The sequence below is a fragment of the Rhincodon typus genome, chromosome 2 (genome assembly GCF_021869965.1).
Source record: "Rhincodon typus isolate 14 chromosome 2, sRhiTyp1.1, whole genome shotgun sequence".
NCBI classification, from domain to species: domain Eukaryota; kingdom Metazoa; phylum Chordata; class Chondrichthyes; order Orectolobiformes; family Rhincodontidae; genus Rhincodon; species Rhincodon typus.
The window spans coordinates 9,267,126-9,282,187 of record NC_063333.1 but is presented as its reverse complement, the minus strand read 5'-3'; the positions used below and the strand labels follow the sequence as shown (position 1 = coordinate 9,282,187).

Genomic DNA, 15,062 nt, shown 5'->3' with positions numbered 1-15,062 from the left:
TGCCTTTTGTGGATTGATAAAATGTCTTAAGCACTCATTCCCAGACTGGGATTAGATTTTTGAAGACAACATCAAACGGGTTTCAAAAGTGTCAAACAGAAAGAAGCGACATTAGCTAGCTTCTAACACAAATGTCATTTGGTGATTTTGATTAAGATTATGAATGAAAATCAATGACCTACCTGAATACTTTTCTCACAGTCAGTTTGGTGATGCAGCGACAGCTCACTTTCCAGTACAAATCGCTTGCCACACTTATCACAGATCTGCATGCGGCTGTGCGTGACATTCATGTGCTTCTCTAAGTACCAGCGGTTATTGAAGACCCGGGGGCACTTTTTGCAAGGGAAGTGCTGTTTCTCTTCAATTTTCACCTTCTGATTTGAGCTATCAGAATCCTTCTTTCGTTTCCGACCTCGAGTTCTCATTTCATGTTTGGCCGGTCTCCGTGACCGGCTTGGAGCTGGGGGAGTTGAACCTTTGGAAGCAGTCAAAGCTCTTGCTGTTCTCCGGGTTGTTTGTCCACTTTCAGTCTTGACTTCTGGAGTATCAGGGTTATCACCACCTTCATTCACATCTTCATCACTCTCTTCACATTCTTCATCCTCTTCCTCTTCCTCAGTGACATCTTCGTCATCTTCTTCCTCTTCTTCCCCATCAGCATTGTCATCATCCTCCTCCTCCTCCTCCTCTTCCTCATCATCATCATCATCCTCTTCGTCATCCTCCTCTTCATCCTCAGGACACCTACCTAATACAGCTGTAGCCTCTGAAGGTGAAGACATGCCCTCAGCCCCTTTAGAAACATTCAGAGTCTGGTTGTTAAGGTTAACCTCCACAATGATCTGTTCCCGGTTATATGAGCCCCTACTGTCCGAATCATCATCCAATTGCTCAGTATCTCCCTCAATCTTGCACACCGTTTGGTCATCGTTCTCCTCCTTGTAATACTGCTGTTTTGGTTGAATGGGTGAGTGTTGTTTCCCAGTGTTGTCCTCCACACGTACCGAGTATGGATTGTTGCTCTCTCTAGCATAGATTTTTGGGTGCGAATCCACCTCCTGCTTAATCTCACGATAAAACTGAGAGCCAAGGGGATTGCTGCGATTTTCCTGCTTTGACATATCGCTAGCCACCGTCGTCAAGTTTAAGGACCGGCTATCTATTAATTCTTGACAGGAAGTGGCAATATCATTCATCTGTAGAACTGCAGCAGCATTTAGCACATCCTGCACATTGCAGGCATTTACGAGCAGCTTTGATGTATAGATAAAGTTCAGGATTTGCTGAAACCCTTGCGATGTTAGAGCTTCTAGTGAAAGTTCGACACGTTGAAGCTGCTTGTTTTGTGTAAAAAGAGAGTGAAAAAATTGACTGTAGGCCGCGAGCACCCCTTTGTGAGCAGGAAATGTATTCTTCTGGCGCACCAATACAATGTCTACATCACACAGGTCTGGCTGAAACAGGCGCTGCTCATTCAGTCTGTCCATCAAACAAGTAAAGTGGAGGGCAACATCCTCCACCAGAGAGTACTCAGTGGAAGGGTAGTCAGTGGTCTTTTCAACTATCAGCTGAAAGAAAAAAGGGAAAAACAAAGCCATCAAAACTTTGTATAGATATAAAAGATTTTTTTTTAATGTTGGGAGAGTGTCTTTTTTTATAATCCAAAAGCTTTGGCAACTAATGACAACTTTAAAAAGTGACTATTAGCATTCTTCTCACTTGAATCTGACCAAAGAAATTGACGATTTACAAATTACAGAGGGAAATAGGACATTCATCCCAACTGGCCCATGATACTGGTTCATTTTGCTCATTAAATCCTTGCAATTATTTTAATCAGTGTCCTCCTCACCTCAAACACAATCTTCTTCCTGGCATATGCTGCCCTGACTCTCAAGGTCTGAGCTGGCTCACCCAGGTGGCTATTTTGTAAAGTGATTATTGGAGGTTCATACATCTATTGGGGCACTTACACATTGAAGACAGGATTCTTCACCGATTTTAACTGACACAACTCAGGACACTGAGGCAAGCTCAGGACTTCGAGTCTATACAGGCTGATTTGGTAGGACCCTTTACCAATCATAATATCCTTACTATTCCCAAAGTGACAAACTCAATATATACATAAACTTACAAGTTAGACACTATTATAAGTATGCACTAAAAATAAGTTAAATGCTTAATTGTTTAGTTAGACTGTTGATTTACAAAAAAGGTTTTTGGGAGGTATCTTTCAGGAGGTATTAAACTCAATAACAAAATGTGTCCGAGATGTCAGGTCCCCTGGTTCCATTACAATAGATAAGGAAATCTGAAACCGTTCACTGCTCCTTCACATTAACCTGGTTGCGCAAAATAAAGGCTCCATACAAGTCAGAACAATTTTTACAATCTGCTTCTATATTTTTAGCAATGTAAATTATTTTACTAGGGTTTGTAGAATTTGTTTTACATGGATGCTCCAGCTATTCTCTCCTGCAGTGAACTCATTTGACAAGGTGCTGAAGTAAAAATTTCAATGAAATGTCTTGGTTAATAGCTACCTCTACCGGGTCAAAAATCAAACCCCTCTACTTGAACAAACCTATTCATCCTGTTACAGAGGCAGCCACTGTTTGAATAAAGATAAAAGAATTCTAATTCAACGTTTTTGTAGATCTTTTGTTCCAAGTATTGCTGCAAAGCAGTATTAGAAAACAACAAACTGTATCATGCATGTAATTTTCCCTTGCAAAGAGGCATGCTGGGACAGTTACAATTGCTACTTAGTCTCAGTCTTCACAATGGAAAAGGATAATACAGGTATACACATCAAGGCGGAAGACTGTAAAATACTAGAAGAAATTCTGAGCAGAGCAGTGGCAAATGGAATTCAACTGGAGAAGTGAGGTAATGCACTTGGGGAGGGCTAACAAGTCATTGGATGACACTACGAATGAAAGGAACTGGAAGTACTGACGATCAGAGGGGCTTTGGTGAGCATATCCACAAATTCGTGAAAGTAGCATGGCAGATTAATAATATGGTTATGACGACAAATGGGATATGGAGTCACAGAATATTAAATGAAGGAAGTTTTTTTGGAACAGTACAAAATGCTAGTTAGGTCACAACAGGAGTATTGCATGCAATTCTGGTCACCATATAATAGGAAGGGTGTGATTGCACAAGAGTGTATGTGGAGAGAAGACTTACCAGGATGCTACCTGGGCTGGAGGCTCTGAGCTATGAGGAAAGTGGGATAGGCTAGGGTTGTTTTCAAGAGGGGTCCTGACATAGAACCATAAGATTGTGAGGCACAGATAGCGTAGACAGAAAGACACCTTTTTCTTAATACAGGGGTCAATAACCAGGGGACATAGATTTAAGGTAAGAGGTTGAGGCTTAGAGGAGAGTTGAGGAGAAATTTTGACTCAGAGCTTGCTGCGAGTTTGGAATCCACTACCCACAAGGATGGTTGAGTCAGAAATTCTCAATCTATATACAGTGTTTGGGTATTTACTTGTGCTGCCATAGCTTCCAGGACTATGTAACGAGAAATGAAAAATTAGATTAGTGGAGTCAGATCTTTGTTTGCTGTAGTGGACATGATGGGCCAAATGGTCTCTTCCTGTGCTCTAAATGCTATGAATCTACAAGAACTTTTCACAATGACAGAATGGCGCAAAGCATTTTACAGCCAGACAGTTTTGTGTAAACACTTCTTTAATGTAGAAAGATGCAGCAACCAATTTATACTCAGCAAGCTCCAATAGCAATTTGATAACAGCCAGGCAATGCTTTTATGATAATCATTTAGGGATTCATATTGGCTAGCACACTCACCTATCCTGGGGAAAATAAACCTTGGTTATTCACTTTAACCATAAATTTTATAAATCTCTAGGCAATCCAGCTTCTCCCTATATCTCAAACCCTCCAACCCTAGCAACATCCTTGTAAATCTTTTCTATACCCTTTCAAGTTTAACAATATCTTTCCTATAGCAGGGAGACCAGAAATGAACGCAGTATTCCAGAAGTGGCCTAACCAATGTCCTGTAAAACCTCAATATGACATCCCAGCTCCGATTCTCAATACACTAATCAATAAAGGCAAGCATACCAAATGCCTTCTTCACTATCTTGTCTACCTGTGACTTCACTTTCAAGGAACCATGAACCTGCACCCTGAGGTCTCTTTGTTTGGCAACACTCCCCAAGACCCTACCATTAAGTCCTGCCCTGATGCAACACCTCACATTTATCTAAAGTTCTGACAGCATGTGGAAAGATGGACAGAGTTGAGTCCAATAGGACTCTTCAGAACTCAAAATGGATACTATAATCCTTTGACTAAGAAATGCAACTGTGTTGCCAAATGACCCCAGACTGAAGTCATCATGCTATTAAACTCACTTCCATACCAATAGATGCTATATTCAAAGGCTTATTTATAAATTAACTAAATTGAAGCACAGTATACTCAAATACTAGAGAGGAAGCAAATATAAACTGCATGTTCAATCAGAAAACATGTCAAGGACTCTTGTGGTGCAGTGGTGGTGTCCCTGCCTTTGAACCAGGAGTCCAGGGTTCAAGTTTCACTTGCTCCAAAAGTGGGTAATAACATCACTGAACAGGTTGATTAGAAAATACAACCATCTTATCGAGTATTCCTAGAAAAAAATATTATTTTCTTTATCAGGAAAAGAAGCAAACTCCTGGCAACTGACTAGGTAAATTCACAAGTTTTATTTCCCTGCACTTCCTACAGTATTATCAAAGTTTCAACATTTGGCCTTCTGCCAACTCAAACAAAAATCATAATAGTTTCACAAAGTCCTTGCCATTGTCCACCCCATTTCTGAGAAGGTGGATTTCTAGGGCAGCTTAATATTTGCATTGTTAAATACAAAGTGACAGTATGAAAATGCCAATTGACATTTAATGCCATCTGTTGACAATTTTAAAAGACTGACAAAACAATATTGAAGTAGGGCTCAAGTAACAGCATATTATGTTTTGTAATCATGAAATGAGTATATTTTTCAGGTCAAGTCAGGGACAATCTTGATGAACAAAAGAATCAAAGGGCATGTGGGTAGGAATGAAAGAGTTGAGACCACAATGAGATCAGCCAGGAGCTCCTAAAGCTGTGTAGCAGGCTGGAGGTGCCGAATGACCTACTTGCGCTCTTAATTTTCAATGTGCAACACACCTATGTATTGATGGCAGACAAAATGAATTACAAATGTTATGAAAAAAATCAAGATTATTTACCAGTGATTACATTCTGAATATTAATACAATTCTGCCGAATCAGTACCCAAAATCATCACCCTTAGCTGCCACACATACCGCCTCTGAACCCTATGTAGTTTTCTTTTAAAATCTCCCAACTACATTACTTAAAACTTAAAGTTTTAAAAGTTAACAGTAACTTAAAAAGTTTCTAGCAAATGAAAGGAAGAAAGAGAATCGATGACTGCTTTCATCATGTAGCCAGATATTACTTTCCTCAGGGGTAAGTAGCTAATCAGCACATATCATAAGTGCTAGGACCATTTAAATTCATGTTGAGTTTCATATGTAAATCCTCTCAAGGGTGCATACTTCATATGCAGTGCTGATGCTAATTGATACAGACTTGGAAACTGGCAAACAAGATGCACCTTGAGCACTGCACTTTAGGAAGAATGTCAAGATCTCAGCCCAGAATTTAAGAAAACTTACCAGAATGCCATGAGGAACTTGGGACTTCAGCTACATGGAGAGCCTATTAAAACTGGGATCCGGTGTCTTGAAGGCCAACGCAGGCGCTCAAAATTATGAAACATATTGTTACTACAAACAAAATGAAATGTTTCCAGCAGAAGGAAGGATCAGTGACTGAAGGATATGGATTTCATTGGCAAAAGAACTAAGGGAGAAACAAGGACCTTTTTTGAAAAATTAAAAGTCTGCAATGCACTGCCTGAAGCATGGTAGGCACAAATTCAACAGTAATTTTCATAAACTAATTTTGTAAATTGCCAAAAATTTGCAGAGTTATCCGAGGGTTTGGAGGGGGTGGGGTTTGGTGGCAGTGACGGTGGCGTTGGTGGAAGACATCAGACTAATGGCTCAAATTGAATCTTCTTGTTTGCGTTTCTAAGCAAAAAAATACCATCACCATCACATTAGGTAGTGTTCCGGTGGGTGCCGAGGTGCTGCTGAGACCAATCTGCGGCCAGCAGGCTCTGCTATAAACAGAACAGGGTACCACTGACATGGAGTTTTGCATTAATTGAACAGCTTTTTCAAAGAGCTGGCACAAGCACAATGAGCCGTATAACCTCATTCTGTGTGGTACCATGCCATAGCATGTGATATCAAGCTGGAAGAAGCAGGTGAGAGTTGGCTTTCTCTGTGAAGCAAGGCATCTGTTTCCTCAGTGGTGATGCCATTTATTGAGATATCAATGGAATATTGTGCCAGTCTGTTTATATGCAACAGTGAATCATATTGGAGGGGATTTTGGGTTTAACTCCACTCACTGAGGGCTGCAAGATGCTGAGTCCCATCCAACAGACAGCGAGTGACAGGAGTGGGTGCAACTGAGGTAGGCCATAGAACCAAATGCTCTAATTCTTGATACCAGGAGAGCATGAGGAGTAAGCTCAAGTAATCCTGTTCCTCCAGGTTTACAAGCATCTTCTCAAGACTGCCCTCCACGTGCTCTTCACGTTTTGGGATTTTCCCCAGGCCGAGAAACACAGTTGTCTATTTTACACAAAAATATAGCAGATGCTGCGAAGTCTGAAATAAAAACTGAAATTGCTGGAAACACACAGCAGTCTGGCAACATATGCAGAGAAAGAAGCAACAGTAGTGGTTTCAAGTAATAAGACTAAAATGGAAACGATATTTACTGCACATGTGTGTGTATTGAATAAAAATAATAATGTCAATAAGAAAAACAGAAAATAAAAACTCTGGGGGTCAAGCATCAATGCAAAGGAAAACAGAGTTGATGCTCTATTGGTCTGGGAACTTCAACAGAACTCCTCAAACCCTGTTCCTTTCGCCACAGACAGTGCCAGCTCTGCTGAGTATTTGCAGAATTTTCTGTACTTTAATTCCAGCATCTGGATACTTTGCCTTTGCAATTTTGAATGCTTATTTGTAACTTCTTGAAGTTTTAGGAATTAACTTTGTTTCACATCAGTAGCAACAGTGGAAATCTTGTGGCTGGACCACAATGCAATCCTGTTTTCACCTTCTCTGCTACTTACATATAATATTAAACTTCATTGGTTGAGCCCAGTAAATGTCTTAAATTGTCATTCAGCATAAGACCATGAAATACCGAACTCAAAAAAAAACGAGTCATAGAGTCACACAACACGGAAACAGACCCATCAGTCCAACTCGTCCATGCCGACCAGTTATGCTAAACCGAACTAGTCCCACTTGCCTCTTTGGCCCATGTCCGTCTAAACCTTTCCTATCCTTGTATCTGTCCAAATGCCTTTTAAATGTCAAAACTGTACCTGCATCTACCACTTCCTCTGGCAGTTCATTCCATTCACGCACCACCCTTTGTGTGAAAAAGTTGCCCCTCCAGTCCCTTTTAAATCTTTCTCCTCTCATCCTAAAAATACACCCCCTAGTTTTCAACTCTCCCACCCGAGGGAAAAGACCTTTGCTATTCACCTTATCTATGCCCCTCACGATTTTATAAACCTTCAGAAGGTCACCCCTCAACCTCCCACATTCCAGTGAGAAAAGTTTCAGCCTATCCATCCTCTCCTTATAAGTCAAACTTCCAGTTCCAGCAACATCCTAGTAAATCTTTTCTGAATCCTCTCCAATGTAATAATATCCTTCCTATAGCAGGGCAACCAGCACTGTACACAGTATTCTAAAAGTGGGCTCAACAACATCCTGTACAATCTCAACATGATGTCCCAACTCCTATACTCAATGGTCTGAGCAATGAAGGCAAGTGTGCTAAATGCCTTCTTAACCACCCTGTCCACCTGTGACAACTTTCAAAGAACTATGTACGAGAACCCGTAGGTCTCTCGGTTTGACACCATGATCCAGGTGCCTACCACTGACTGCATAAATCCTGCCCTTTTACCAAAATACAATACCTCACATTTAATCCAAATTAAACTCCATCTGCCACTCCTCAACCCATTGGTCTAATTGATCAATATCCATTTGTAATCTTAGTTAATCTTCTTTACTGTCCACTATACCACCAATGTTGTTATAATCCACAAACTTACTAACCCAAGCCTCCTAATTTCTCATCCAGATTTTTTATATAAATGACAACAGTGGACCCAGCACTGATCCCTGCAGAACACTACTGGTCGCAGGTCTCCAGTCCTAAATACAACTCTCCACCACCACCCTCTGTCTCCTACCGTCAAGCTATTTTGTAAGCAATTGTATCCAAGCTCTCCCAGAATCCCATGTGATCTAACTTTACTAATCAGTCTACCATGCGGAACCTTGTCTACATGGACTTTAGTAAAACCTTTGACAACATCTCCCACTCTGCCTTCGTCAATCTTTTTGGTTATGTCCTCGAAAGCCCAATCAAGCACAAGTATTTTTGTTCAACATACCAACTGCAATGTGGATGATCACGGGCTCCATGATCTCACCTAATGGGCTGAGACAATATTTTGCAGAAATACTTACTGATCCTCAAAAGTAAAACTACAATTTCCCTCCAATTCTCATACTAGACAGTGCGTGATCACTTTAAACTATACACAGACTTCACCTTCAACCAAAAAAAAAATCCAGGTCTTTTTGATTACTCCTGTAGATCCATTTGGAATGGAAAGATGTCTTGATACAACTATATAGAGCACAGATGATAACACACCTGTAATACTATGCACTGTTTCAGTTTCCTTATCTAAGGGAAAAGCATATCAGTACTTGGTATTGAGGGAGTACAATCAGAGTTCACTAGATTAATTCTTGGGATAGTGGAATTGTCTTACGAGGAGAGACTAATGTTTAGCTCAGTTAGTTGGACTGCTGGTCTGCAATGAAGAGTGATACCACCAGTGTGGGTTCAATTCCTGAACTGGCTGAGGTTATCATGAAGGTTTCTCCTTCTCTGCCTCTCCCCTTTCCTGAGGCATGATGATCCTTGGGTTAAAGCACTACCAGTTGTCCTTCTCTCAAGAGAGCAGACTATGATCTAATATGACCATGGTAATTTTACACTTTACATCAAATACTGCATTAAGAAATTCTATATTTTATTTTCCAAGTGCAAGAATAATAATAAACCCTTCCAACCTCTGATCATGCCTTGACTAAATGTATGCACTCTAGTTGGCAGCTAAAGCAGCTGAAACAATTCTTCTTTATTTACTTCTCAAATTTTTAATATCTTTACCAAAACTTCTCTGTTCGAGACCAATTTCTATGGCCTTTCTTCATGATTAAAGCTGCTCAGCCAGAATCCCAGAGTTGTCAGCAGTCACTTAGTTTCACTTTCAACTCTAAGTCTGAAATCCATGTGTTCAAAACTAGAGTACTATAGAATAAAGCCAATACTAAGTGTTACACTGTCAGAGGTATTGTCTTTAGGATGATAGGTTAACCTGGGGCCCAATCTGTCCTCTGAGTTGGATGTAAAAGATTCCATAACACTGAATACAAAAGAAGCTACAGAGTTTTCCCTGGTGTCCCAGATCAACACTGATACTTGGTCAATATCATCAGAAGCTGATTATCTAGTCGTTATTGTTTTGTCGTTTGTGGGAGCTTGCTGTGTGAAAGGTGGCTGCTTTATTTCCTACATTACCAGAATGTCAATACTTCAAGGGTACTTCATCGGCTGTAAAGCTATTTTGGACATGCCAAGGCTACAAAAGGTGCTGCAAGTTCTTTTTGTTGAATGTCATTGAGCAAATCTCTACAATACCCCTTTCACAAATGCATCAACCTTCCAAAATAACGCTGTCTGAAAGCAATACTTCTTTAACGCATATAAATACAAGGAAAATCACAGTACAATATTTGTTACTGAGGAATACAGTTCTCACGTTAGTACTGGTACTCAGGAGGTAGATTGATGTTTTAAATAAAATTTCAGTTGAGAACTTTGAGGAGCTGTTGAGGCCTGGGGCAGATCTGCCAGGATCTTATTGAATGGTGGAGGAGGCTGGAGGGGCTGAACAGCCTTTTCCTGCTCTTAGAGTCATAAAGTCCAACGGCACAAAGACAGGTCCGTGCTGACCAAAATGTCCATCCACGCTAACGCCATTTCCCTGCACTTGGCCCACATCCTTGTAAACCTTTCCTATCCATGTATTCATCCAAATGCCTTTTAAATGTTGTTAATATACCCGCCTCTACCACTTCCGCTGACCGCTCATTCCATTTGCGTACCACCCTCTTAAAAAAAAAAGTTGCCTCTCAGGTTCCCACGTATTCTTTCCCCTCTTACCTTAAACTGACGCCCTCTAGTCCTCAATTCCCCAACCCTGGGAAAAAGACTGAGTGCATTCACCCTATCCATGCCCGTCATGATCTTTTACACATCTATAAGATCAGCCCTCAGTCTCCTATGCCTTACGGAAAAAAATCCTAGCTTGTCCAACCTCTCCCTATAACTCAGTCCCTTGAGTCCTGGCAATGTGTTTGTAAATTTCTTCTGCACTCTTTCCAGTTTAATGACATTCTTCCTATAGCATGGTGACCGAAACTGAACACAATACTCTAAATGTGGCCTCACCAACATCTTGTACAACTGCAACATAACTTCCCAACTTCTGTACTCAGTGCTCTGATTGATGAAGCCCAGTGTGCCAAATGCCTTCTTCACCACCCTGTCTACCTGTGATTCCACTTTCAGACAACCGTGCACCTGAACTCCAAGGTCCCTCAGTTCCACTACACTCCTGAAGGCCCTACCATTCACCATGAAATTATTTCTTATCTTTAATATTCCTGGTTGTGTTACTGGACTAACAATCGAGACGCATGGTCTAATGATCCAGAAACAAATCCACAATCCATCACAGCAGCTTGGGAACTGAAATTCAATTAATTAGGTAAATTTGGAGTGAAAAAGCAGATAACAGCACATGCGGACCATTGAACTACTGGACTGAAATTACAAACACGTAGCAATGAGGTAAACTCAACTACCTTCTACAATAGCCAGCAAGTCATTCAGCCGTCATCAAAGGCACCACCTCACGAGTAAAAAGGATTGGCAGTAAGTGTTGGCGTCATCTGCAATACCACAATCTGCAAATGATTGATTCAGAAAACTCCAGACTTTCTGTACATTATATCTCATGGCAATATCTCCAGTCTGTTCTCTAATCATCAGAGTTTTAAGCTTCCCAATTTCGTCATTCATCTGTCAGAGCTTCTTCCCAATTATCTGGGCCAGTTCCTATCTTATCTTCTTGACTGTTCTCTCTATCCAGCAAAGTACCTATCTTTACCTATCACTATTTCCTCTCATTTGTTTTTTTATCCTGGACCAAATGATTCATAATAATTGAAGATGCGGCCCTATTCTCACCTTTGCTCCCACTTGCTCCCTTTTACTTCTTGAAATAGATTAGCTTTATGCTCTTCATTTGTAGACTACAAATATTGATTCTAGCAAGTTAACAATCAGATCATTTAAGACAGGAGGTCATCATGTTCTAGACACAAAGGTTGAAATAATACAGTATTTAACTCCTAACGCGACCCTTTTGTAAAGTCATGTTATGTGTTTCTAGAAAGATTAGTTTCTGAATTACTCATTAACTACCTGCTGCTGGGGATGGGACATGTTAAATGGGTTATAAATCTAACTGCTGAGCACTACAGTTATCAGCTAATAGTTTGGAACAGTAGGTAACTGTTACAGTGCAAAATTAAGTATTAAGCAGATGTTGTTACCATTGTTATTCACGAAATCTTGCTTACCAATTAAATAAATATCTCTACACAGAAAAGGGAGCGTCACAATCAATCCAACATTAACTTCAGCCAGTTAAGTTTCTCAATGCTGCTAAAACCTCAAGTAATGCCACTACCAGTATTTTAGTACAATATTTTTTAAAGTTCAAAACATCCCACCAACAAGGCCCAAGCTTAGAGGATGAAAGTCTACACCACCACAAATTAAACAGTGATGGTCTCCAAAATGGTTCACACTTGCAATTACAAATTGGAATTGGAATAACATCTGCTCTTTGAATGTTTGAATATATATCCAAATGGGCATCACCCAATTCGCATCACTCTAGTCCTCAAACTCTGAACAGAAAAGCTGGGATGCAGGATATATACACGATTTGAAGCTGACACACACAGCAAGTGCCTGCACTGGATTGCGAACAATTTGCACTTTAGAAGGTCTCTAAATGATTCCTGGCAGAAGAGTGCATTTTCAATAACCCATGCAAAAGCCAAGTAAAAAAACTTTGTTTAGAAAAAAGTGAGAGAAAGGAAATGGTGCAAATCTGAAAACAATAGCTACTATTCGTCACTAAAAACGTAATCTTCCAGAGAAAAGGATTTATCAATCACTGCAAAAATCAATTTGCTTTTCACTGGAACAGTGGTCAAGTGAGTGTTAGTAATACCATCATGCTAAGAAGTAGCCATTCCTTTTAAAAAAAAACTTAAGGCTAAAGAAGGTAGAATTAGCAAACATCAACTAGATATTTAAATATCAGCCTTGGCTCACTTGAAAGCTTGTGGGTTCAAGACCCATTCCAGAGACTTTAATGCCCGATCCAAAGAAACAACACAGTGCTGAGAGAGTGTTGCAGTTTTGCAGACAAGGCATTAAAGCAAAGACTACCCACCTGATTTCTCAGATGGATATAAATTATTCTACTACAATTTTTTTAAAAAAAGTTATAGGTATCAGGAGCTGGCCATTCAGCTACTCAAGCCTGCTCCACCACTCATTCAGCTCACGGGTGATCTAATTATAGCTCAAAATCACATTCCTGCCTTTCCCAATGACCTTTTAACCCATGGTTAACAAGAATCTACTTACCTCTGCCTTAAAAATATTCAAGGACTCTTTTCAGAGACAGTTCCAAAGACTCTCAACCCTCAGAATAACATTTGCCTATCCTCTGTTTTAAATGGGCAACGCCCAATTTTTAAACAGTGGCACCTTGTTCTAGATTTTTCCACAAGAGGTGCAAAACTCTGTCAAGACCCCATATGATCTCATAAGTTACCCCTTTCTCTTCAAAACTCCAGCAGGTACAAACCTAGTTTATCCAACCTTTGCTCATAAGGTAACACACTCGTTCCATATTAGTTGTCTAGTCAACCTTCTTTGAATTGCCTCCAAAGTGTTTAGGTTGTGATATTTTAAACTTCAGAACTTCAAAAAACTGTTCATGGAGCAAAAGAATCAACAAAGATAAACAGTTACATACAAAAGGATCAGTCTAACTCTGTGTAGAATAAGCTGTTAAGGGACAAAGACAAGTTGTTACATAGGGGATTTTTGAAAGCAATTAGCCATGACTGGGAAAAGAAGTCGTGGTTACATGAACAAAAGTGTTTTGACATATGTTTGATAATTGGCTACCTTATGTCACAAGGACAAATAACTGCTCTGCTGAAGAATTTAAGGAGTTAATTACAAGACAGGCTGGATCTTCAAGCAGAAAGTTAAGGCCAAATGTGACAAGGAATAAAGGAGTTACTTCTGATAAGGAAGTAAACTGCAGAGTCAAGGACTCCAGAAGAGTAATCAGTATTCTGGATGAAAGAATCTAAAAGATCATCAATGACATCACACCACAGACCTGAAGGAGAAGAAACTGTAAGAATTCCACACCAGAAATCTTCATTAGCGGAACTTCAAAGAACAACAGTGCACCAGGATCAAACACATCATCACATCTGCTGGTTGGAATCATAATTAAGTTCCACCATTAATCAGGTAATAGCCAAGTTAAATTGTAAGGTTTAACTTGCTTACTTGAGGGGTCTTATTTTGATTGCTACATGCAATAAAGGTTAAATCACTGCTTCAGTACTTGACTGTTCGTCATGTTTCTTAATAAGTAGTCAAATTAAAGGTAGCTTGTGGTGATTTACCTACAAGATCCTTCCATAAACAAGATGCAGTCTCACCAGTGATCTGTATAACTGAAGCCTAACCTCCCTACTTTTATGAAAACTGAAGAAACTGCAGAAGCTGGAAATCAGAAACAAAAACAAACTGCTGGAAAAGCTCAGCAGGTCTGGCAGCATCTCTGGAGAGAAATCAGAGTTAATGTTTCGGGTTCTGAGGAACCGTGTCACTGGACCTGAAACATTAACCCTGATTTCTCTCCCTACTTTTGTATTCAATTTCCCTCATGATAAAGGATAGCATTCTTGTAGATTTCCTAATTATCATTATAACTCTAATAAAAGCTTCTAACATTTTAATAATAGCTAACATTTTCCCGATGATGAATGTTCAGCTAAATGGCCTGTAGTTTTCTCCTTTCTTTTATATTTGCTAACTGGTAATCCATTTTGAAAAATGGTGAGGACATTGGCTCCTCAGGAGAGTGCAGCCAGTGCCACAGCACCACAGGTGTCTCAGTTGTACAGGGGGAGGAGGAAGAAGATGGAAGACCAATATTATTGGGGATTCCATAGTCAGGAGATCAGGTAGTCTTTTCTGTGACACAAAACATGATTCCAAGGCTAAAGGATGCTCATAGCAGCTGCAGGACTTCCTTCTGTGGGAGGATCATCAGCCAGAAGTCACGGACCATATTGCTACCAACGACATAGACAGGGATGATGTCTTGAAGGCAGATTTCAGGGTTTAGGAATGAAATTTAAAAAAGCCATAATTTTTAAAGAGCACATCCAAAATGCAGAAGAACAGAAGGATTGATCGATTCAATATGTAACTGGACAACTGATGTAGGAGGGAGAACAGCAGATTTGTGGAATTGGAACTGGTTCTGGGGCAGGAAGGACCTGTCCAAGCTGGATGGGCTACATCTTAATGGTACTAGAGTCCATATCCTTGCACACAAAATCTCGCTGCTACTGGGCTGTGTTTAAACTAAT

The 15,062-nt window shown here is 40.1% G+C and overlaps 1 protein-coding gene across 7 annotated transcripts in view; it reads right to left on the bottom strand.

The window, feature by feature from the left end:
* zbtb47b (zinc finger and BTB domain containing 47b) overlaps positions 1-15,062 on the bottom strand; it is a 199,225-nt gene that overhangs the window by 93,146 nt on the left and 91,017 nt on the right. For all 7 annotated transcript variants that reach the window (XM_048613163.1, XM_048613181.1, XM_048613153.1 and 4 more), the window contains one exon: positions 183-1,571. In XM_048613163.1, coding sequence (XP_048469120.1) covers positions 183-1,571 — 1,389 coding nt within the window. The remainder of the gene's footprint in view (positions 1-182; positions 1,572-15,062) is intronic.